Here is a 26,119-nt window from a genome sequence, read left to right as displayed (position 1 = left end):
TTAATCTGCTTCCCAAGTTAGGACTAAACCAAACACAGATTTGAGACACGCAAGCCCTGAATCAGGTCGTACAATATGAAATTACGAGTTTACAATGAGTCATACTTATTAATACGGGTCTATTTAATGTAATAATATTAATATGTGTTATTTTTATACATGATGGGCGGAAACTGGGACCGAAACCATTAGTTGCTAATGAACAGTGTCAGATCTGACGGCGCACTGAGCAGTCTTCTTTCCTGCTGCCTTCACCGTGTCACCTCCCTGCTGTCGTGAACAACTTGTACAAAAGCACTGCGAGCACGACACTGCACAGATCCACAAGCTCTCTGTTTTTTTTGTTGTTTTTTTTTTAAACTAATCCCCTCCCCATGTGCCATACGTGGGAGCACTACCAGATAATCTCCAGCAGTCAGACAGCTGTTGTCAGAAACGTGCAGGACACCCTGCTATGACCGATCCCAGTGACAGTGGTGTAACAGAGAACAGAAAAAAAACATCACAGACTACAGAATATGTTTGTATTTCTGACATATTTTTTTAAAAGTCCTGATTCTATGCAGTGTTTAAGCGCACTGTGTGTGACAATACGCAGCGAGAGGCTCTGCAGTCACATGCAGACTCTGGTTACATAAGAGCATTTTAAGGATTTCCAAACCATTGTTAGGACAAGTACAACAATCATCTTTAACATCCAGCAGCAGATTGTTTCCTGAAGCCTGTGTACTTAAATATGACAGATTTAAATCAGTTTGCTGGCTGGGTCTGAGAACATCAAGCATGAGATGAAATATGGATAAATAATTCATAAAACATGCCACTTTAATATTGATTACAACACAAAGTGACAAATAACTTATAACAACCAACTTATAACAACATCTGCCTACGGGATTAGAGTGTGAATTCATAATTATCACATCAATCATTCCTCAAGCATCTAGAAAGTACAAAATAAAGAGCAGAAATGTGTTGTTGACAAAATGTGGGTAAATACAACTGTCACTGTCGCTGCTTGTGGCAGCTGCAGTTCTGCACCAGACACACAAACTTGTTTTTACAAGTCATTATTTTTTATCATCCCACAAACATACAGCGTTACATAACGTGAATAATTCAGCTTTTCCTCTGTTTTGATTAAACTTCATTCGTGTACTAAACTGACTCTGTGCTTTGGTTTCTGCTGGAAACAAGATGATCCCGACCGGCTCTCTTCTGGCTGTCGATGAACTTCATCGCATGCATAAAATTGAGCGTATAGAGTGACTACAGCAGGTTCACATTAACAATGAAACGCTGCTGTCGCTGGTTACTCCACTAGGTGCATCATACTGTTTAATGGGATAGAATTACACAAGTTTGCTAACCACCCTTAGTGGCTGAACAAATTATACAGCAGACGCGCAGCTTTGCCATCCAGGCAAAAAATAAATGCCGGTGTTGCTGTGTGTGTCCACTGTGGTAATTGTGCAGCAGGTAAAAGCTGCAATACAAAGTTGTTGTCTGCCAGTCGTCCAGTTTAGCTAGTTAAAGCTGTCTGAGGCTCGGTTGACAGAGGCCAGGAGTTGAATTTCAGACTGTACAGAACACCACTGATGGCCAAGTGCTCACACTGAGGACAAGCAGAACTCTTAAATAAACATTAAACACAAACATCATTTTGAATTAAATCGACACTAAAGTGATGAGCTGGATGAGGAACACCTTCTTGGCATAGATGCGTGTCACCCACGGCTGTAAAGGCTGAGAAATTTTGCTAAGAGTATTTGCGTATCCCTTAGGACACGCGTCCCAGATGAGCAGGTGTTTCCAGCAGCTGGACTAACGTTATCTCAAATAGAACAATATGTGAGTCAGTCTCACTATGTAGATAATAAAACCTATGTGTATTATCTTATATAAAACCAGTAAAACCAGAGTCTGCTGTGGGAGGACTGGGGTGTCCTGTTACATGTTCACTGAATAACCTCACGGCTTATTTATTTGGATTTTGTCTGCCCAATAGCTAAGTAACGAAAAACTGGAGTGGAAACAAATTGAAATGTATAATGTATAAAAGATTGTTGGAAAGTTGGTTAGTTATATAAATAATACCTTCATGCCTACATGATCAGTTTTTTTTTTACTCAAATTTACTCGGATTTCTTGATTTTCTATGTTTTCATTTCAGACTCGATCAAAACCATTGGCTCTGGAATGATGTCCTTCATCAGACGAACTTCAAATCAAATCAACAAAAACCTTTTTAATTCATGGAAAACTAAATAAAATTAAATATATACAGCTTTATGTTAAATATCACTTGTTTAAAGCTCCTGAAAGAGACAAGTCAGTATCAGTAGCAGTTCCACTGACAGTGTGAGAACAATAGGATTTACTGTGGACATGTGAGATGATCTCATTCATTAGGCTTCTTCTAACTTGTTACACGCACAATTTCAGTCGCTGTAGAGGAAACAAGTACAAACACTACCAGTAAAATGTTTGGACTCACAGACAACACATCTGTTGTCCTTTTAAATTACTAAAAACACAATGTGCTATTCAAGGGCAATACTAATGTTTGCCGATGACAGACCTCTATTCATTTATGTACATACACCTTTAAAAACAGCTTACAGCTTCTGAAAAGAACACCTTGTTGATTTTAAACTTTTAATTTAATCTCTGTTTGACCTCTTAGGGCAGAGACACACCAAAAGGACTGCTGCACTGCCTCACCTCTGGACCAGAAAGTGGCACTAGGAAATAACTCTCATAATATCTCAGTCAGTATTTGTAATTCAAAAGGGGGAAAGCAGAAGAAGCCATAAACAAAGCAGCACAAGTCATTTGGTTACTATTTTCACACAACTCTTGCTCACCACAGACAATTCATAGCTACTTGTAATTGAAAATATGTAAGTCACTGGTGCCCTGAACAAAGCAATATGCAATATGACTGAAAGCCCAGGTCAGATACTAAATGGACCCAAACATATTCAGTGTACCATCACTGAACACACTGCAGATTTCCACTTAAGAACCTGGTACCAATGAACATGTGGCATTCCTGCTTATTAAATGAAGCCTATCTTTCCATTAATACCTTTCTGTGAGTCAACAAATGAATAAATCAACCAAACACCTTAGCAAGTTTAATTCAGTTTACTATCACGGACGACCACATAATTCACGATGATATTCACATTTCAGGATCTGGAACCAGGACAGCTTAACTGATTCAGCTCTATGCCACACACCTTGTTCATTAAAGACGCTGCCTTCGCAGTTCAGAGAGCAATCTTAAAGTAAATATCAACAGGCGTCTGAGGTAATCAAAGGATAATGTTTGTTTCCTAGTTACCTCCTGTTATTTTGCCATCCCTTTATTACACAACAGCACCATGACAGAGACAGATGCGCTCCAATGCACGCCCTTAATTCAGAGCAGTATCTACAGAAGATAGGACTTTGACACCTGTTAACCAGCAGCAGGTTGGTTTATCACCTCCGACATCTGAACTGAGCCCTATTTACTGTTTTGACGTGGAATGACAGAGGGTGATACAGTTCATGATAAACAAGCAAACAGCTCGCTAAAGACAGATGGTTGTCAGAAGCCGTCTCTGTTGAATTCGGCTTATACATTGCAAACAGCGCAAGTCACACGATGGACAAAGTGGGAGTATGTCAGGTATGTGTTAACAGCCTGTCTGATAACATGCCAGAGATGCACGTTAGAGTTTTATGGCCCAACATGTAAGTGCAGAACAGACTTTAATAAAGAAGCGAAAAATGAAACAGAGAGTGCAGTGTCTTCAAAGTCCACATACACACCTCATTAAAAAAAGGTCTGAAACAGTGTGTGTGTGTGTGTGTGTGTGTGTTTCACCTCAGCTTATTTTTGGCTGGGAGCTTTCTGTGTCTCACAAGTGAAGATGTGTTGCAAACTCATTACTCTAATGCTTGTTTTGGCAGGAGTTTGCCCATTAGGCAGATGACAGGCCTACTTAGACACATCTAGTGCTGGCATGACACCTCTATATTACACACAGCACCAGAAGCCCTTGTGTTGTCACACTGGCTCCGTTAGTGCCGAGTGCAGTTTGACGATGGTTCGGCATATACAGCATATAGATCAGTAGCAACAGGCTTTTTAAAATTTGCATTACACCACAGCGAAGCTACGGTGTAGAAACCGACCTCACTGGTCACGTTCTTGCTCCGATAAGCAAGTAGGGATGAAGTGAAAGGACAGTATCATTCAAAAGTATTAAACTGGAGTGTAAGGAGAAACCATGACACCCAGCTGACAGAGAAACAACCAACATCCATTCTCACTTAAATTCACCAACTGAGAATCACCAATTAACCACACGTTTAAATACCTCTTAACGACTACGGCAGCGGCCTACTCCATACTTTTCACAGCTTTAACAAAATGTTACTTTAACATCCATAATTACAAGCTGGATGTTGATGTTGAACGATGGGGGGAAATGGTAATTATGGTAAGTCCATCTGATGTGAAACAGCATTAGGTCTGAAGCAAGGGCCAGAAGGCAATTAGCAAAGCCTAGCATAAAGACTGGGAGGTAAACAGCTAGCCTGGCTAGCTAGCTTTGTTTTCTCCATACAATCTACCTGAAAAATGTTAATGTGTTAATTTAGATGATGTTATGTGCTGGAACACTTTGGGGGCCAATGCATGAAAACAGACCAACTCCAAGTGGTAAGATGAACGTAGCATCAAAGTGTTTATGGCTTTATGCTAGGCTAAGATGCTAAGCTGCTGAGTTTATGCTAGGCTAAAATGTTCTATATTAATTGACTATACTTTTTATGTTTTGTTAAGAATGAATGATCAGCTTAAAGCCTAGATTACAGAAATATTTCTAATGTTAATCAAAATTCACAATTTTTCCTCAAAGTTAGATGAAAAGATAACTAATCTCAGTTACAGCTTGGGGGCTAATATTAGCATACCATTAGCTTAGCATAAACTGGAAGAAAGGCAAAACTAGCCTCAAAACATGACTAAATAACTTTTTGTATCCAGACTTTAAATATCACACAAAAACTATACAAAACAACAATTTGTAGTTACTATTTTGTCAAGTTAATGCAAATACCAAGACAATAATTCTGTACATTTCTGTTTGTGTACACATACCTTAAATGAAATGCAACATTTTTAATCAGTTAGCGGAGTTATCGAGAGCAGGCTAGCTGTTTCCACCTGCTTCCAGTCTTTATGCTAAGCTAATTCTGGCTCTCGCTTGTGCATTTGACCTACTCATCTAAGAAAACCTGAGAAAAAGTATAAAAAAAACAAATCACTTTAACAAAAAGTATTTTATTTAGCCTATTGTTGTGCCTATTTTCAGATAAATAACCAGCAGTGGTAGTAAAATATGATCAAATATCTAAAAAAAATAAATGTTTATGATGTTTAGTCTAGTGAAATGCGACCTGCTCCTCACTCAACTCGATCAGTAACTCCACACACAATATCGCTCAGTCCGGTGTTCAACTGTACTCGAGTCTAAACAAAGTTCATGCCCTGAACCTTTCCTCCATCGCCGTGATGTTTCCTGCCACACTAAGAGCCAAGTGCTCCACATGTGGTGAGCGTTAGACTCGGGCCATTAAGCACGGAGCCCTCAAACTGCTTGTTCTTTTGTCTTAAGTTTGTTTACGTCCATCAAGACAAAAGTGAGTAAAACAATAGATCCAAACCATCTGGTGAACTGGTGACCGGACTGAGAATGACAGGTTTCACTTCTTACCAATGATGTTTGTGTAGACATGAGGATAAAGTGAAGGGTACAACTCAGGATGGACGTGATATATTTGATGGTGGGATAAGAACAGAGTTACAATCAACTCTTATTTTAATTACTGATTATACTTTATATTCATCAAAGGACATCTTCAAATAGCTTGTTTTGTCCAAAATTAATCCAGAAACCAGCTGATGTTTTCACATTTTTGTTTGACAGAAAACCTAAACAATTAATCACTTCATTTATCATTATTCCAGACAATTAATTTTGTTTAGGTGAAGTAATCAGTTAATCAACAAATGCTGACCAGTTGTTAAAATAACAGAACTGAAAATAAACATGAATAAAGCTGAAAATAGAGAAAAATGCTCTTTTACTTGTTCTTACAGTAAGGAATAATCTAGACTAACTCTGTGTTGTGTAGTTTATTGTTGATGTTGAATTAAGGACATTTTATAGAGTTTGTGAGTAAACAACCTAATAAAGATTGACATATATATACATAGAGAACTGAATTAATCTTTTGTAAAAAATAACAATACATAATAACATGTGCTGGTTACAGGAGGATTTGTTCTGCAGCCTGTTGCCCAGATAAAACAAGCTATTTGTGGAATTTACCATGGAAAAGAGCATTTTTCATTGTTTTAAGATGTTTTAAAGCTGAAAGGATTCATCGAATATTTGAGAAAAAGTTCAACACACTAATCTATAACAAAAATAATCAACTCTTTGTCTAGTGAATTTCAAAAATTCAAAACTACTCAGTAGACTAATGAAGCCAAAATGTGATTTATCAAACGGGCCTCACAGGTACAGGTCGTATGCATGAATTCAAAAGGTAGAGGGTCCTTTTCTTGTTTGCAAGTCACAAAGTACAGTTAAAAGACACAAAATAACTGCAAAGAAAAACAAAATAACATGTAAAAATAACTCTGTCACTAAATGTGACAGAGGTTCTGTACAGGAGACATGATGGGGGGACTTTTTCCTGCCCAGAGACTCATTTTCTCACAATCCGCCCAAAACCTTTTAGAACTAATTTGTACAAACTTAAAACTGTTGTGCTGGTTTTCTTGTGCATTAATCATCCAACTCTGTTAAAACAATATTTGAGGAGAAAGTCAGCACAGAGAAATGTCAGCTATTAATAGTTTGTATTTTAATGTCACTTACAGCAGGTAGAACTGTTTTGTATTTGCAGATTACACCAGACTTCATTGAAATTATAACCAATTTTATGACATTGTTGCATCCCTGGTTTTATTTAAACAGCTGCTCAAGATCAAGTCTGTCTGCAAGTTAGAAACACACCAAGAGAAGCACGAAATGAGTCTGCAGCCACCAACAGTCCAGCTAAAACCTGCAGCTGGCCTCTGTTTTCGAGGCTGTGAAGCCGCATGGCAGGAGCTGCAGACCAGACTCGCTGCAAGTGCACAGGCTGAAATCAAACTCTCACCGGGACGATCCGTTGATCCTGCAGCGGCAGAGACGCGTCTGCAAGACGACAGGAGACCCCCCCCCAAAAAAAGACGCTGCTGGAGTTTAGACTGAAGTGAACTCACCTTTGTGACGGTCATATGGTGCAAGACGCGTCGGCAGGTGGTGGTGGTGGTGGTGGTGGTGGTTTTCCCAGAGGAGGAGCCGGTGAAGTGCAGCGGTGACGGAGCGGAGGAGCTGCTGCTGCTGGAGGACTCGCCGGAGCAGGGACGAGTCGAGTTATAGCACCGGTGGTTGCTGCATGGTGGTCAGCTTAAAGTCAAAGTGCCCTACTTGACTTTCAGAGTCCCAGAAATAAAAAAATAAAAAATAAAAGCTCAGAGACGGAGCGAGCCCCCACCGGAAAAACCAGCAAAGCAGGAGCCGGAGGAGGGTGGAGGAGGGCGGAGGATGAGGAGAGATGTGAGCACAGGATGCGACGGGAGGAGGGTGGGGCGAGGCTGCCCAGGTTGGTTCACAGCATACTGCATCAGGAGGTGGAGGAGGTGGAGGCTTTACAATACAGAGACATGCATCTAGTTATGTACAAACACAAGGTATTTAAAAATAAAAAAAGACATAAAGACGAGAGCACTTATCTGACAGTTACTGTAAAACATGTTCAGTAACTAAAACATAATTTCCTTTTATAGATTATGCAACAACATATAAAACTGTTTAAATAAACTGCAACATTGAAATGCTGTTTACAGCTATATAATAATATATAGCCTGAATTAGATACCCTTTCGTGTTATTATATTATTATTTTATATATAATATTATCCCCTATGGTAGGGACACCTATGCAAGGTCAAAGGGTAGAGATCAGACTCAGAGTGATCACTGGCCTCCAGGTTGGGGGTTGGGCACTGGGCAAACAACCCAGTTCTGTTAAAGCATAGATTGTTAAGCTCCAACAGATGAAACTTAACTTGAAGACTTTTTGTTGCACAGTGCAAAATCCAAAATCCATAGTGACCTCTTTAAGTTAATGTGAGAGTTTGAAACCCGGCCCAGGCCTAGTAGGAGGGGATCTGGTCAAAATCTAGTTTGAAGACTTTTAATATTCTAGTTTAAAGGATATTCTGCACACACGGTTCATGTTCATGATATTTTTGTGTCTAAGTAAACTGACGCTTGTTTCTGGCTCTCTAATGAAGCTGTTGGATGAGAGTTGTATTTGACACATTCAACAAGATAAACGTTATGAGCAAATGCAGAAAAGCAGAGAAAGAAGCATCAACAGAGACTCACAGTTCAGTTTTGCCTCAGGGAGCTGGAGCGAATGAAACTGGTGGAAAGTGTTGTACTCTCACTGCACGATCCACCTCGCTGTATTTGCATAGTGTGTGTGTGTGTGTGATAAGTTCAACGGTTCATGTGCTTTCTGACAGCTGTGTGTAGTTCAGGAAAAAAAAAAAACAATACTAAATATAATATGAGAAATACAAATATAAATTCATTTTAGGCATCTCTTCAGTATTGGTAACACATTGGTATTGCTTCAAAATAATTTGCATAACTTATATAACATACATTAAAGACATTATGACATTTTTCTGTGACCTTTTTGCTGCAGAGCTCTTATTTTAAGAATGTTTGTTGCCCCCCAGTGTTGAAACTCAAACATTACAAAATGTTCCATGAAGGGAGAAACCTGTTGTTTTAACAAAGCTTAATAATAATAATAATAACAATAATAATAATAATAGTTGCCATTTACCATTACTTAAAATCAATTATTTTATTTTAAAAAGTTGCAATAACCTGTAAACAAGACAGCAATATATTTGTTTCCAGCTCTGGTGATGACACAGTGGCCAATGTTTTAGATAAACTTCACATTTAACTATCAGGCTCATTTTAATTGAACCAGGAAGTCGTCTAATCTACATCCACCCAAACATTTATCAACCAGGGTTCAATTGTCTATTAGATATTATGTTAAATTACATAACATTAAAATTGCATAAGACTTCTACTATGCAGGACTTTTAAGTGGTTATTAAGAATGAAATTTTCTTGTACTTTTCCTGTAATTCTTTAATAAAACATCATCAAATCTGTTAAATTAATAAAAAACAAACAAAACAAAAGTCTCATTGTGAATTTAGTAAAATTTAATTTATCTACAATTATTCCTCCATACAGGCATAACGACTGATAGATTCTTTATTCATTTCAATGTGGCTCATAAATTGATAAGTTACACAATATCATACAGAAGCTGGATGCCAGTACTGGACAAAAAGTTGCAAAAATATCTTTTGTTTTACATGTTTTGTGTCAGTGTTGTGCAGCATATTGTAGAGCAGTTAGTGAAAACTCTGAGATACTACTGGCGAATACTGAACACTGAACTCAAACTGACTGGGGTGTGAACGCTAAGAACAGCACAGTGACATGTTGCAAACGATGCTAATGCATCTTAACGTCCGGTGAGAGGAGCAGTGCAGGATGGGAAAAAAGCAGGCTCACCAGCATGTTTATGATAAAATGAGAATAACATCAAATCTGCTTGTTGTTGCATCGTTGCTACATTTTCAGTCCTCTTCTCTAAATGTTCCAGACGACGTGTGTGTGTTAAAATGAACCTAGTGTGTTTTGTTTGTGATTACATGACATGAATACGTTACAATAAACACAAATCTGGTAAAATCCATCATGAACTGACGGCGAAGGTTGCACAGGTGAATGCACAGATGTGTTCAAATCATTAATCTGCCACTGAAAACTGATTCCCTGCAAAGAAGAACTTTACCTTGAACAGAAAATGTCCAAAAACTAACATGTACATGTCATTTCACAGAGGGGGTAAAGAAAAATGAAGAAAGCATGGCAGCTGGATAGAGAAACTGTATCGACATATTAGTCCTACTCTTCAGTTTCTCAGGTGCGTTTCTGCAGTCTCATCTTGCCTGATGTCAGATCAGTTCCCACCTCGTCCTGTTTCTTTTTCTTTCAGTGTTTTTTCCCTAGTCCTCATCTTCCTCCTCCTCCTCTTCCTCCTCATCGTCATCCGTTTGGTCCTTGGCATCGAGGTCGTCCTCATCTTCCACCTGTAAGGAGAGAGTCACAGTCTAACTAAAGCAAACACACAAAACACGGCTGAGAGGTCAAGATACAAAGCAAGTCTCACTGAAGACATCTGCACTACTACAACGAGTGCTAAGTAATTAAGTACATTCACTCAACTACCCTACTTGGACAAGTACTGACAGCTGGAGTTACTAGTCACTTCACAGATTCAGATTTTTACTAACAAAAATAAGTTGATTACTCTAGAATTCTGAGATTATTTTACAGCATCGATGTTAAACAAGTTCATTATAAATATTTTCTCCTATTAAACAGCTTAGTTATTATTATTGTTACTAACTAAGGGGTCGATTTCTGAACAGAAGACATTAAATTAGAGTTAAAGGTAAAGTTTGTCTACCGTCTCTCCCAGGTTTTTGAGTCTCTGTTTGAGACTGTGGATCTTCTGGTCCTGGTCTGCCAGCAGCATCAGGAGGTCGTCCTGCTCCTTCTTGGACTCCTGAACCTCCGTTTGCAGCTTTGCTTTCTCCGTCTGCAGGATGGCCACTGTGCTGGTGGCTGAAGCCAGCTGCTGCTCCAGGCCTGCCCGGCTCTCCGACAACCTCTTTGTCTCCTCCTGAACCAACGATGAAGAGGGAGAGGACGAGGAGGAAGAGGTGAGAGGAAAGGGACAATAACAGGGGGTGGGGGTGATTGTAAATAGAGTGAGAAACAGGAGGTAAGACAACAGAGTTGAGAAATAATGTAGACAAACATACTGTAACACAGATACTCCACACACCTTGAGCTTCTCTGTCTCAGCTGTCTGTGCTGCGAGCCTGCTCTCTAGTTCTGCCATCTTGGCCGCATCTAATGAGCTGTCGCTGCTGGGGACTGTGTCTGAAGACTGGGGGAAACCAGACGGAGGCTCATTAATTTAGTATCTGTTGAAAATAATCTGATATTTTTGTCACTTACTGGAAAGGTGTGATTATATTTACCGCAGCTTCAGCTCTTCTGAGCAGTTCTTGTCTCTCTGTCTTCAGCTGGTTGATTTCTGCCGACTGTGACTGAACCTGACTCCTCAGAGCCTCCAACTCCTGCAACAAACAACAAATTTAACACAAAACACAGAAACATCTGAGAATACGAGACATGTTTAAGATTGACAATATAAGTCTCCTTGTGTAAGCTGAAATGAGGGCACTTTGTGTGCTGCAGGGAGTGCTGCAGTTCTAAAAACCCTCTCTGCAGGAAAAAAAAGGCATCGCAAGTCGAGATTTCAAATTACTCTCCAATTATAATCCCAAATCCTGCCTTTTTTAAAGATATTTTTAAACAACCTGCTTGACAGTATAGAGATAGAAGGGAAACATGAGGAGATAAAGGAGGTGTGACATGCAACAAAGGTCCCCAGCTAGACTCGAATTGGAGGACATTAACTATCTAACTACCAGTGCACTCAGAGAACAGGGGCCACAGGCATATTTAAGTTAAAAAAAAAAAAGTTTTAAAAATTTCTCTTACATTACTCTCGAAACTATAAAACATGTATGTAACATCTGCTTTAAGACTGGCCTGAGTTAACAGTTCTTATGTCTCTTACATTTATAGACTCATAGATTGGGTAGAGAGAAACAAATGTATTATATGAAAGGTGTACAGAGATATGGATAGTGCATTTAGTATGAGAATTGCTATGCACCATGTATTGTAAGCAAGTTACATCTTCTGTTTTAAAATAGTATATTTGGGACTGAGAGACCGAATCAGGGCAGGAAAGTCAAAAAGACTGAAACAGACTAACACATTGTTTTTTTTCATGGGAATTAGGAATGAAAACACAAAATACTGAGCTTATCCTTAAACACAGGTTAATTTAAGTTTTACTTTAAAGAGAATAACTGTATGTTCTGCAGAAAAGTGTTTAATGAAGATGAATCTCACCTTGAGTAGTTCTGTGTTGTCTGATGCTCCTGCTGAACCCTCTGCTGTCTGTGCAGCCTCTGAACTCTACAGACAGGCAGGGAAAACATCACACGTTAGTCATTTTAACAACATGAAACTCAAATAAAGTTAATAATAATCACATTAATACACCTTTTACAGTAAGATTATATTCTAACTATTTTCATTATAAATTAATTGCAGATTGATCCTTGATAAACTGTTTAAGGATGAAAAAAATCATGAAACATGTTCCACTCAAATGTGGCGTCTTGTTTTGCTGGACCAGCAGTTCAATGTAAATATGACTGCCTTCAAAGTATAAGTATAGGAAATGCTGGAAAAAAGGTTTTGTAGTAATAGAATGATTTCAAAACTTCATTAATGACCAGTTTGGGAAATAGATGAGTTGGGAGGTGTGATGATCTGGGGTTATTTATAGTTTCTCTTAAAAGTAACATTTAACATATTATGAATACAGGTAATTTGCTGCTAATTAACTTGATTGCAGCTCCAATTCAAAACCAACAAAACACAAACTTCTACTTCCTATGGAAGCGGTAGTGAAAAGCTTTGTTGCATAAATATAAATGAGAGTTGTGTTGTTGTTGTAAGTAGTTCTGGTCTGAATGAAAACTCTTGTTGGCAGCCACTGTTATACTGTGTCGTCTGGTTGTTGTCATAACTCTGAAGCTGTGCGTGTTTATAGTTCAGCATATGTCATTACTATACAGAGTCTCTCTGGTGTTTGTGTTTTGTATATGGTTCTTATTAGACCAGACGAACCTAAACTATTTGTGTAATAACATCAACACTTTAAAGTAGTCTGTCGTCAATAAAGCATGTTTCGGTTGTTGCTGCTGTTCCCTGTGAAATGCTCCCCAGGGAGTCACTGAGCTGCATCTGAAGGAGTGTGTTTTGCCTGTCTGCCTACACTTGAAGCTTGTACAAACAAATAAACACAGACGCAGACCTTCACTCTTCACTGGTCTTATTTCAATCACCTCCTAGTATGATGCTCCTGCACACACAAACAGCCCCATACTGAATATACACATACACAGTTACTCACCAGCGTGTTGATGAGTGCATCTTTGTCACCAAGCTGTGTCTGAAGGAGTGTGTGTTGCTTGCGGAGCTGATCTACCTCCTCTCTGAGCTGCGTCAGCTCTTCTGTTTGCAGCCCGTTCACCTGAGAGCCGTCTCCCTGGCTGTTCGACTGACTCTGGTTGTCCTTACCTGAAGTTATAAACACACACACACACACACACAAAATCACTCATCACAAGATCCAAAGCAGAAATGTGTTTTGAATGTTGACGTTGCCCCTCTGTTGGATAAAGTGCAGTAGTCAAGGCCTTATTCTCCAGATGTTTTCAGCTCTCTTGCCTTGAGTAGGGCAACTTCTTATAAGTAAAGCACAGTACATGGAAATGTCATAGGGTACATATACGTAGTACAAATACTATTACAGCTCATGTTCAAGTGAAGTCTGAATCCACCTACAGTGCTTCTATTCAGTTATGATATCAATACATTACTATCTACATTTCTTCCATACAGCACTGTGGTCTCACTTTACCGCTGGCATGACTACAGGCAGGTTTTAGGTCCAGTTTAACCACATTGCGACTCGTTACTCTGCTCCCTGCTGAAGTAAGTTTGAGCTCTTGTATTTTTTTTTTTAAGTTGCGTTTTCACTTCTGAATAAGTTATAACATATAATGTAGTAAAATCAGTTGACTTTTTTGGAGGAATATTTTAGCTCCAGATTTTGGGAAATTTGCTTACATTATCATTTCTTATGACTGTTAGACAAGAGGATATATAGCAATCTCCAGTATGGATTAAGTATGGTACACTGTCTGGCTAAAACATGTTTACCAGCATCTTTAAAGTTTAACTTGTTCCATCTCGTCTGTTTAACCTGTTTCACATGATGAAACTATTTCCTTTTTCTGTTGGTAAAGAAAGCAAAAAAGCTTGTTTTCCAACATACTGAACTATTCCTTTCAACCCCTTCTGATCATGCCTGTGGCTGACTAATGTAATCTGTTGTGAAACTGTAACTACGAATGTTGCTGTGCTTCACTGCAGCTACATACTGCAATGAAACAGTAAAATGTGAAAAATATGAAAAAAAAGGCAAAACATTTCCAACTTACAGTATTTCTTCAAAGTACCAGTAATACAAGTTAACCAACTCTGAGGTGAACCTACCTAACTTTAACTTGAGGATGTTGTACTGGTCTTTGTGTTGCTGGATCTGGGACAGCTGCTGAGTGACTGTAGTCTGCAACTGCTCATTCTGAGATGACATGGACGATACCTTTTCTTTCAGCTCCTGGATCTGAGCGTCCTGAGGATTGTATAATTAAAATTAAAATATTAATATCAGGAAACAGGGAGGCTTATCAAACATAAGGAGCTGAAAATGACTTGTGGCCTCTGTAGTGTACACAGTACCTGTTCTCTGATCAGCTCTTTGTACTGAGTTACAATGTTGTCATGTTGTTCTAATGTCTTCTTCACCTCCTCTTCTTTCTTCTCCTCCTCACTAGACTTGTGAACTGCTTTGGTGATCACACCTGTAAACAGAACATAGAGTAACAACACTCTTAAAACCCTATAAAAGTCATTATTCTCCTGATAGAGGGGTAACAAAGAGTTTCTCACTCGCCTTCCAGTTCTTTAACCAGCTTGGTAAACTCGTGGTCAAACAGCATTTGCTCTGGAGATGGGAAAACGGGCTGTGGCTTCTGGGCGGCCCGTGAGTATAGCTCATGTTTGGCGACAAAGACGAGTTTCTCTACAAAGTTTTCTTTTCCAATTCGCTTCTCGATCAGCTGCTTTAGCTTCTCTCTGAGGAGGACAGACAGGACACGACTTTTAGGTATCACTGTGTTGACGTGATTTAACTGTAATCATTTCTGAAATATTAGATGAAAAAGGTACTTAGTTTTGCTAAGTTTACCGGTGTTAAATCCTGTTAATACATGTGTATTTCTGCTGGAAAAGCAGGACTTTACAGTACACAGATGAGTAAGTGGTAAATGCATATTTATTTATCATACAAAGAGCAGTAAAGAGAAATAAATAAGTCAAGTTGATTTTCGTTATGACCACATTTTGCATTGTAACCAGCAGTAGTCCAAAGGGCAGATAATGTATCTCTCTATCTATCAAAGTGAGGCAATGAAACAAAAGATCACTAGTTCTGTTTGTTTATCCAAAGATTTTATCTAAACGGCCAACACAAAACTCTACTGATCCTTCTGTTACAAGCTGGAAGTGGTAAGTGTAATGTAAGAAATTTGTGTGATTCAAACAAAAACTGAGTTTGGAAAGTAGTTTCCTATTAAGACAAACAAACTAGCTTCAGCAACCAATAAATAAATAGATCACTAAATAGATAATATGTTAAATAGAAACTGATCAACTACATTTATATAGCACTTTACAGAACTAAAATACTTTACACTCTGCTCTACACACATACAACATTAACGCAAAGGCATTTAAAAAATAAAATAACTACACTGTTAAAGCACAAATATGAGCCGTACTGATTCTGTGAAAATTGTTGAATATAAACGCATTTTCACAAAGTGTGTGAACTAAGTCAAAAGAACTTACTTGGTGTAGTTCTCTAGTGAGTTGTCATTGTAATAGATGCAGATGCCGAGAAGCAGCGCACACAGGCCCTGAACCAACCTTTCATCCTCACCCAGGTTCTCTGAGATCTGAGCTGTCAGCTACAGGAGGCACTGAGTCAAGGATTCATTCAACAACGTCACTCAGACCTCCAACAAAAAAACTGCAAAGTACGTTGCAACAGGTTTCACACTATAGAGCAAGTTCATTATTTAATTTCCTACTTGTCAAACCAAACATTTGGCATTTGGCAAGTCCAAGAAGAAAGAAGTTAAAGTTTACATAACAGTGTTCACGAACTATGACTAGAGTCAGTTACTGTAATGACAGAAGGTTTGTAAACTGCCTCAAGGATACAAAGGGAACGTTTTCCTGATTGTGCAGAAAGTGTGTGACAGCAATCGGACAGTTGCTGATCCACGTACACAGCAGCATGAGGAGGCCCACCCTTGTCTGCACTTTACTGCCCTGTGGAGGATGACAAAGACAACATAAATGTCAACATATGCTTTCTATATGACTTTAAAATGTGCTGAGGAGAGTTTAATATAGACCAGATGTGCAATATTCTAGATACATTAAAACATGTAATTTTCTCATGTTTCATGGGAGGTTACCTACATAAACCGAGACTTTACATAAGCAACAGATATTTTAAAATGCAATTAGCATTTTCTGAAATCCAAAAAAATGTCTGTCAGTATATTAGTAATTATAAAATTAAGCTCAAACAGGCAAATGTAAATTGGGGGATGATAAAAAATGCTAAGATATGATCTAATGTTAGGAGGATTTTTTTTGTCTCTTTCATTTGGGGCATGAAGCAGGTGAGGTGAAAATCAATGCAGGTTAATCTGAAGCACAAATCAGATATTTCAGCCATCAGCAGTTAATGAGGTTATCAAAAACAAAAACTCAAATTAATATGTTCAGTATATTCAAACAGGATTAGGTTTCCCAGAGCATGCAGTTCTGCAAAGAGGCATAAAAACCTGCAGCCATCAGGTTTACAAAGAGTTAAAAAATAAATATATTATTTTATTAGGTAAATAATTGATGACGCGTGGTCAAATTTTTCTAAAAGCATAAAATTTCCGATGTTCAAATTAATCAAACATGCAAATATTACTTAAGCAAAAGTTACTAAATGTGCTTTTTATCTACAGAAAACAAAAAGTAATACAAATCATGCACTTCCATGAAAACAGAGACCTCAACCTGGATTTTCTTTCCTCTGTACAAAGACTTATTAATTTATTTATAAGAATTTCGTGCCAGATTTAAATAATTAATCTCAATCAAGAATAGAAAAAGAAAGGGCGATTTTCATGGAGCTAAATTTTAAGATGATGAAAACTGCATATTTATGTAGAATCTGTATAACTCTTATTCCACAGAGCTGATATTAAGCTGGTGCATTAACTTTTAATGCACAACATGCTTTAAGAAAAGCAGCCCTTCAATCTGAAGTGAAACGGGTGATGGCCAAAAGATGTAAAAATGTGGGAAAAGAAATCTAACAGCATTCCAAACAACAAAAACATATGAAATCACCTTTTCAGATTTTGTCTCCAAATTTGGCGTAATGCAAAAATAAAAAGGAAAACAAAAGAAAGGAAAATGACCACAAGGATTATCGAACAAACACTGGCCGCTTTTGTTATTGTAGTTAAATTGATATAAGCTGCGTTCTGTCTTCTAGCTGAAAATCACCGTCGTACAGATACCACACTAATACATTACATTCAACTGTCAAAGCTAGCCGACCACATTCTTGTCAGGCCGGGGAATCCTTCAGTCAGGAGGATATCAAAACCAGGGGTAGGGGTGGGGTCGCTGTCACTGAGGATATGTACAAACTCTCAGTGTGTGAAACCAGTTTCTGTTGCATTTGCAGCTGCATTTTTCCATTTATCATGTTAACTAGGTTTTAATTAAAACAGGTGAGGCCTGAAATGGGCACTTACTGCTCAATCAAGAACTGGAACGATAGTGGGGAACCATCATCTTAGAGGAAGTAATGTGGTCAGAAGGAAATCTTGTTTGGTGAAATCAAATAATAAAAAAAAAAACAACCGTAAAAATAACGGCTAAGTTTAAAGTGTTATTCACAAGAATGTTAAAAGAACTGGATGAACGAGAAGCCAGTGTGGCTCTCGCTGGCACAGAGGCATAAAAAGAGCTTGGGACAGAAGCCTGCCTCCTTCCTCACCTTCACTAAACTGTTGAGGAATTCAACATAATATGCTGGTGCATTATGGTGCAGTTTCCAAATCTGTGACTTTTTGACAAGCAGCTTGGAAGGAGTATAAATATCACTTCACCTCAGACTCCTTCACCACCGGAAAGTGACAAGTTTTAATCATCATGGGTGTGTTCTCCATCTTTGTCTGCTTCACCAACATCAAATCCCGGCTCATCGCCCTCCTCACTAATTCTACTTCTTACCAAAGTCATCCAGAAAGGAGGACAGTTTTGCTAATTCACCTCACCCGAAGCTGATAAACTGATAGCAACTAGTGTCACGAGGAGGGTGCGCGTAAATTCATGCATTTGTGCAGACTGCCGTGCTGTAGACTCCGATCGTAAAGTCTACAATGGGAGAAACAGAAGGAATGACAACTGAAGGGGACGCATAAGGAGAGCAATATAAAGAGAAACTCCCAGGAGAACTGAGAGGAACATCAACTTTCATCTCAATAATAAAATCAATTTTAGAATCATCAAAGAACTTGCACGGGAAATAAACCCAAAAGCTGTTGCATCAAACATTTTCTTAAAAGACTATAATACAGCACAGCAAATGGTTCAATGACACAGCTAAAAGCAAGTGTTAGGATGATATCAGCAGAAATGAAATACACAGAAAAACAACTGCTGTGTCCCTTTGCTCTGAATCTCTCTCTGGTTCTCCACACACCACTGAGCACAATGAGAGCAACTAGATCTTTCAAATCTGTAGGGAGCAGCGCACCTGTGTGCCACCGTAATGAGGAAGAGCTGGATCACGGTTATAAGTTAGCGACAAAGACAAGGTAGTTAATAGTTAAAAGGAAGCAAGATCCCCCAACACGTGGGCCACTGAGACCCCTACGACAGATGCCAAGCCAAAAATAACCAGTACAAGTGCCGCCCAAACACTCAAAAACACACAGACACACTATGCAAACACTTTACTCACCCGCCGGACGATCTTATCTCCCTGCAAAATCACAGCAATGTGACACTGTTCTGTTCACTGTTGTTGACACTATATTTAATAACCTATGTCCATTTGTTAAATAATGGTTTTACTAACACATAAACACAAACACATAAACAAATAAACACAAACACATTTCACATCTCCTTCACTTTATCAGCTTTATTTTTATTGTCCTACCTGGGAGAGGATGTTGGTGCACTGTTGAAGCAGGGACACGGGTGGGTTGCCCATGCTGGTGGCGAGCTGAACCCTCAACAGTTGCTCTTTCTGGGTGAGGTTGTCCTGCAGGGCGTGAGCCAAGGCCACAGCAGCACACCAGTTGGACAAAGAGTCTGCTGAGAACAGGCCCCCACAGAGCAGCTGCCCCGCTGAGATGGAGTTGGCTGTGGAAGAAAAAGTGAGTGAGTCAGTAAATATATTATTGGAAATACATCAAACTGAAGGTTTCAGGTAGAATAATAAGCCATTTATCTCTGGTTGTAATTTGTAGTGCCATTGCTACAATTACTGATTCTGAGATAATGTATATGAATCATAGAAAAGCAAAACTAATTATGAGGGCACTTTTTTAACTTGGCATTACTGACCATCAATAGTCGAGGGCAGCAGTGTTGCCACGATCTCCCCCTGGCCTTTCTGATTTTTGTAAAGGAAACACTGGAAGCAGTAGAGGACCGCACATCGAAGCACAAATGGTTGTCTCTCATTCACCATGGACATGAGCAGGACCACAATGGCTGGTCTACGGGGAGAGGAAAATAACAAATCAGAGAATGTTTCAGTTATAAGTGAGTTTACACTTACACCCTATTTGTTGCCTCCCTACCTTGGTGGGTTTGAAGGTGCATTGACAGAAGCGAAGTAGTCCTGGTTGACCTGTGAGCCTCTGATAACCTCTGACACAGTATTGATGGTCTGAAAGAAAGCAGGCAGATCACAAGATTGGACTCCAAGGTCTTAAAGTCACCAAGCCTGAGGAAACAAGGTACTGTTTTCTTTTTTTTTTCCCCCAATAATCACCTCAGTGAGGATGTCAGCAGGTACACCAGTGGCCATGAGGATGGTGCACAGCTGCTGCAGCAGACCACACAGATACATGGACTTCTGACAACTAGCTGTCGCTCCAGGAGAGTTAACAGGAGACACCATGACTCGAACCAGCTGGGATGGAACAGAAGAGTGTGCAAGATTTTATTAACACCACAGATCAGCAGGATGAACTGATAACGGTTACAGCAACAGTTCACCAAATGTATTCTGTATTACCTGCAGCATGAGATGGAGGTTGGTGACCTTTTGTGCAGACCAACCAGAGTTATCATCGCCAACCTCAAACCAAGGTTTCATTCTCTGAATGTAGGATCCCTCCTTGAAGAAGTTCTGGTTGGAGCTGTTGTTCTTTAGTAGGTTGAGCAGCAGCAGCAAACAGTCCTCCACCACAATACCTGCACAGGGGAAGAAAGGAACGCTCTGGTCATGATATACACAACACGGAAATAATTGATCTAATTCGTGTCACAAATATTATTAGATGAATCGCTGTATTTAAGATTTAGAATACAGTACTGCAATCATCTGTTACCTCCATCACTGCTGCCCTCTTCTGTGATGATATCAAGGAGACGCTCAAACGCGTTTTCAAATGCCACAATTTTCTGAATGGCAGCATTGCCTTTAGTCAGCTGTTGAAGCAGCAGCAAGCCCTGTTGGAAAACAGTTTGTCATGCATCACACATCATGTTTATAGTTTTACGTTCTGATGTAAAGACCTACAATAAAAAATTAATTTAATATTCTTTCATGTGGTTTAGCACAGAAAGGAAGTTTAAACAGAACAGAAAATGACTCACATCATTGCGAATTACTTCTCTAGAGTCTGCTAGTAAGTCCATCAGTCTGGAAACACCTGTAAAAAGAAACGAATAACATAGGGACATTTGGTTTGCAAGAAAATAATAACTTTTTGTTCTAATTTTAATGGGAATCATCTACTTTTGAAGAAATGTAGATGGAGGTGTTGATGATGCAGAGTAAAATTACAATTACAATTGACATTACAAAACTAATTTAATTTCACGTGGACAAGACAAACTCACCCATGGGGCTGACCAGAATGATACCCTGGACTTGGGGGCCTTGGTTCTTCAGCAGAGCAGTCAACAATTTCACCCCAGGCCAACGCACATGGAAGTCAAACTCCTAAAAAACACATAAATATAGGCAGCTGTTGCAACAAATTCAATAAAACAGACATCTTGCCACTGGAGCAGCAACAGTTCAGTACCTCCAGCAGAGTGAGAAGCAGAGTCACGTGTTCAGGGTCCTGGATAAACTTGTCTGTGAAGTGGGCACCCATGTCATCTGCTTGCTTCTGGGCATTCTCATCTGCAAAGGGAGAACAAAAGAGGAAATCTGAAATTTTGGAAAGCAATTCTGCATTAGGAGTCACCAATGTAGTGAGGGAACCAGCTGGTCTGTTCATAGCAATCAGCCTGACTTATGCAGCAGCTTCCCAAAACTTTGAATGATGGTTTGAAATACATGGTGATATTTTTATGTTCAATAATGATGCTGCAGTGAATATGTGAATCCATCCAGTAAACGTATTATCCTCAGAGTGATTGCTACTTGAGAACACACCGTCTGAGAAAAATAAAGTGTGACACAGAGGAAGGGAGAGCTGGATAAACACAGTGGAGCAGGGTAAAGTTAATGTAAAAGGAAATCTACTAAATATTCTTATATACGAACACCTGATGTGGAATGAGCTGAGAGCTTTACTGTGTTAAATTAAAAGTGAAAATAGGTGTAATCGCACCCTAATCATCTGTTACCCAAATGACAAAAGATGCATCTTCTCATTCATCATGTTTTTAAGCCATATTTTATATGTCTGATTCCAGATTAATAAAATTTGGTTCCTGCAATGCACAATTACATTAACAGATGACGTCTGTGTAATTTCTAGTCACAGCAGGCAGGTGTATTTTGAACTTTACAATGCCTGAAAACAAGTTACAGCAACTAACTAGTGCAGCATTTAACAGCTAAAGATGTGTAAATTTTATATAGTGCTATAAGAAAGAGTGAATATTTGACCTTCATTTTCCAAGTAGACAAAAACGTGATAAATGTGCAACTTTTTGCTAACGTGTTCGTCAAAACTTAATTTGAATCAATGCAGAGCGTATGTCTGTTAATAATCCACAAATCTGTTTAAATAAAACTAAATGCACTGCTAAAGACAACTAGAGGAATGTGAGAAAACATCTTTCAGTCATGTGGGTGAGTTGGCAATAAAACACTTAAGAGAGAAATAAAACTCTATAATAATATAATTGAAAGGTATTAAAAAATGTGAGGAAAAACAAGTAACAAAAGGAAATGGCATGTTAACAGACAGAGGTTTGGGAATGTGAGGGCATTAGTGAAGCTTCCTTGTTATCACCCACAAACACCTTCCCATCACTGATTTTAGTGAAGTTAGTCATCTAGCTGTATTAAAGCTGCTGCACATATGGCTTGGTTTCAGTACTGACCAGGTACGGACACATTCTTATGTTTCCCTGAGACAGGGAGAGGGGTTACTGCGTCTGCAGGGGCAGGGGGGGAAAGGAAGTTTAAAGCTTGCATTCATTCATCCACTCTAAAAGAGTGACAAATCAGCTGACTGACTCTCGTGAAGACATTCCATGATAACAAACAATCCACGGCCATGTAACTGATCAGCTTTTTACAATCTGCAGGAGTGTTAAAAAAAAAAAAATATGAATGTGCTTCATGTACACATCCCAACCACAGAGAAGTTCTGATTTGTTTTAAGTGCTGCTGCTGCTGATTTAGGTGTGGCATCATGCACAGTTAAAAAGTTTTACCTTCCGATTCATCTGTAGGGTTAAAACATGGAAGAGAAAAGAGAGATGAAAATCTTTACATGAAGCACTAATTATCAGTGTACAGACAAGGGGAATGCAAATTGATGTCCAGTCGAAATGAACTGAACTAATTTACACATGCAAACAGAATGATAACTCATTCAGTCAGGGTCATTTAGAGTAATCACATAATTAGAATGGCTTATCATTTATTTATTAATCTTTAATATTTTGGCAGGGGGTTTAATACCTTGCTCTTCTTCCTCATCATTGCAGATGATGTTGTACAGCGTGTCCAAAGCATAGCCAAGGATTTCAGAGTCAGACCTGCACAGAGAATCACAACATTAACAACACAGATTTCAGTGTTATCAGGTCTTAAGTTGAACAAAGCACTTCCACCACACGCTATTTTATTATAGATGCAAAGGTCTTTTTTGTCAACACAACAGATATCAGAGCAAACAGCCTCCACTTACCTGTCAGTTTGCAATATGTTAATCAAGTGATCCATCGCCTGTGTGCCAACTTCCATGCGGTATTTCTACAAAACATTAAACAGCAAAGCAAGTTCATTTGCTTGGCGACTTTCAACAAAAACACAATGTGAATATAAATAGGATTTTTTGAGTATATAATCAAAGATACAACGGTTTATCCACCAATTACTCAAGATAAAACCAAAGAATAGAATTTACAGCACAGTAATGTGCAAGACATATGGGCAGAAAAGCTCCAGCTCACCACATGTTGCAGCAAAACAGAAATGTATTTTGGCCTTAAACTATTAAATATTCTATTCTTCCAACAGTCATAGTTAAATTGTAATAATGAAACCTAAAAATAAAGGAATTACAACTAATATGGAAAAATGAAAATAGCAATGATGAGCTCTGCATTGCATGTCTTTTAAAATACAGGAAGTCTTTTTGGTCTTTCTGACCAGCATTGTCACAACAATGTGTTAATGTGCAACCCTGTGCCTCCTAAACCCTTTATTCATGCCTGATAAACCCATTACTCATGGCTGATGGAGCCGCCAGTAACAAAACTGTCCATGAACAGAAATGAGAAGTGACTTGGGTAGAGGTCTGTGTCAGTGATTGGTACATTTTAAAATCAGCAGAGTTTGACAAACAACAAACAAGATCCTTATCCATGACCTCTGGTAATGATTGTTGGTATGAATACTAAATAAATGCTGCATGACAAGAGGAGAAAACATCAGCAAATATTATTTCCCAATAATATCCATGAAATTAACATGGATATTATAGTGCATCTGTAATTACATTTTCTGCTTATTTTCTCCTTTGTTATCATCAACTGCTTGAAGTAAAATAACTCTAAACACCTACTGCATAAAAAGAGCTGTAAGTATCACTAATGTTGCCAGACACAAAACAACCAGCACTCATTCAGCTGCCAGTTTATTAGGTACACCTAGATTAAATTAATGTAGTCTACTTACTGGAAACATTTCTGTCCTAAAAGGTGTTTCTAATACTTTGTCCACCTGTGTTTATCAGTGGGGCTATATAAATATTAGAAACACCTGTCCTTAAACAAACTACATTCTGCAGAATGACCACGTGAAACATTTTAAACAAAACCTATACACTGAAACCTTCCTGAATAAACTGAATTGTAGTTATATAGAAGGATTAAACTAAACTAAGTGCATTTCCACTGCACCTCCAGCTTATACCATACCTTAGAGAGGGACTTAAGAGCACGAACAGCATCTCTGCGGTCTTCTAGGAGCGTTGAGGAGGCCACTCGGTCACACAACTTCTGGATCTATTGATGAAAGAACAATGCTTATAAATGTTTTTACTTCACAGCCAACGTCTCTGCATTTGCATTTCTTGATAAAGGGGCAATTTGCTTATTAAACATGGACGTGAGTTGCCTTAACTTTACAGACAAGAATGTTAAGGTGACGTTACAGATTTTTGACAAAAGTCAATAAGCCAACATTTTTGGTCTAAAGTGCAGAAAAGGGCAAGAAACACTTACTCAAAAGGTTGATTTAGTGTTGGTTAAGATATTTTTTAAATACCATTGGTAGGAAGCAGATGAGTAGCTTGAACTTATCCTGCATTTTATAGAAGGGACAAAATACTTCACCCAACAAACAAGAATGTCTACAGACAAAGATCTGATTATCCTGCAATGCACCAAACTGTGCATTTATTGTGCTGTGTGTGTGCATGCTATGCAACATGCTGAATATTCCAAATCAAGACTATTTCTTGGTCTACAGCTATTGAAAAGTAAATATCTTTGGATGTTGAGCAGCCTAACACAAGCAACCTGAGGACACATTTGAGTAGGAAAATAATGTGATGAGATATTGTCACTGTTACTGACATCTTTTGACTAACAATAACCCAGTGCACAGGTAACAAGGTGAATGCGTATTTTATGCAATGATGTTTCAATCATTTCCCTGTTTCACAATCTCTCAAGCTGCAGATTATGTGAACAAATGTTGTTTCTCCAGTGCTGAAGGTTAATTGATGTTGATTAATTGATAGCTAGATTTCTTAACAGTTTTGCGGAATATTGGCCGTTTTCTTTCACCTTTTGTCCATTTATTACAGCTACCTGTCAGGTAAGACACACACACACACACACACACACACACACACACACACACACACACACACACACACACTGACAGATCTGCTAACGTTACATTAGCTAATTAGCCTGCTGACTAGCATGTTGTTATCTCTCATTCAGACAGGGCCCGGACAGCTAACTTCTCACTCTGGGTGTTTTTTGTTTGTTAAAAGAACAACTATCTAACATCAGAGTAGTAACACACGTTTCCTCTGTGAGGTATCCTTTCAGTTTCTTAGGAGAATCTAAGCTAACCGCAGCTAGCCGCAGCTGGCTTCCTACCGTCTCCGCTCCGGACGGCTGCGGCCCGGCTGCCTGCCCACCCATCACTCCTCTGAAGAAGTTCATTTTCCAGACGTCTTTTCGGTGCCGTATTCAAAGCGTCTCTTCTCCTGGAGAAATCCCCCAGACTCCCGGTCTGTCTGCGACGTAATAAATACGTAAAATGGTGAAATAAGGTACACAATGCTGATTTTCTAACACTGTGTACACTGGCAGACCGACTCCGGAACACTACTGTGAGTGCACTGCGCCTGCGC

At 38.9% G+C, this 26,119-nt stretch overlaps 2 protein-coding genes across 6 annotated transcripts in view; both read right to left on the bottom strand.

Annotated features, from left to right (window-relative positions):
- Positions 1-7,733, bottom strand: part of coro2a (coronin, actin binding protein, 2A) — a 30,679-nt gene extending 22,946 nt beyond the window's left edge. Inside the window, exon 1 of the mRNA XM_026360014.1 lies at positions 7,337-7,733. Within this exon, the coding sequence (XP_026215799.1) occupies positions 7,337-7,351 (15 nt within the window). The 5' untranslated portion in view covers positions 7,352-7,733. The remainder of the gene's footprint in view (positions 1-7,336) is intronic.
- A 1,622-nt stretch (positions 7,734-9,355) lies between these two features.
- uso1 (USO1 vesicle transport factor) lies at positions 9,356-26,119 on the bottom strand. Of its 5 annotated transcripts, XM_026359716.1 has the most exons (27): positions 25,863-26,119; positions 24,666-24,752; positions 23,432-23,496; positions 23,203-23,279; positions 22,953-22,964; positions 22,617-22,670; positions 21,362-21,462; positions 21,174-21,276; positions 20,928-20,983; positions 20,660-20,780; positions 20,344-20,522; positions 20,098-20,238; positions 19,904-19,992; positions 19,665-19,819; positions 19,255-19,460; positions 19,054-19,074; positions 16,230-16,340; positions 15,855-15,973; positions 14,899-15,080; positions 14,685-14,806; positions 14,439-14,577; positions 13,291-13,457; positions 12,219-12,284; positions 11,273-11,371; positions 11,074-11,178; positions 10,693-10,908; positions 9,356-10,312 (listed from the first exon to the last, which is right to left on the bottom strand). In XM_026359716.1, exons 1-27 carry the CDS (start codon positions 25,926-25,928, stop codon positions 10,229-10,231), a joined length of 2,943 nt encoding a protein of 980 aa, XP_026215501.1. In that variant the 5' UTR covers positions 25,929-26,119; the 3' UTR covers positions 9,356-10,228. The 5 variants fall into 5 exon arrangements, with proteins under 5 accessions (XP_026215501.1, XP_026215502.1, XP_026215503.1 ...); XM_026359717.1 differs by lacking the exon at positions 19,054-19,074; XM_026359718.1 differs by lacking the exon at positions 22,617-22,670.

This window comes from Anabas testudineus, chromosome 1 (assembly GCF_900324465.2).
Source record: "Anabas testudineus chromosome 1, fAnaTes1.2, whole genome shotgun sequence".
Lineage (NCBI taxonomy): Eukaryota > Metazoa > Chordata > Actinopteri > Anabantiformes > Anabantidae > Anabas > Anabas testudineus.
Note: the sequence above shows the minus strand (reverse complement) of the source record. Positions and strands in the feature narration are given on the sequence as shown.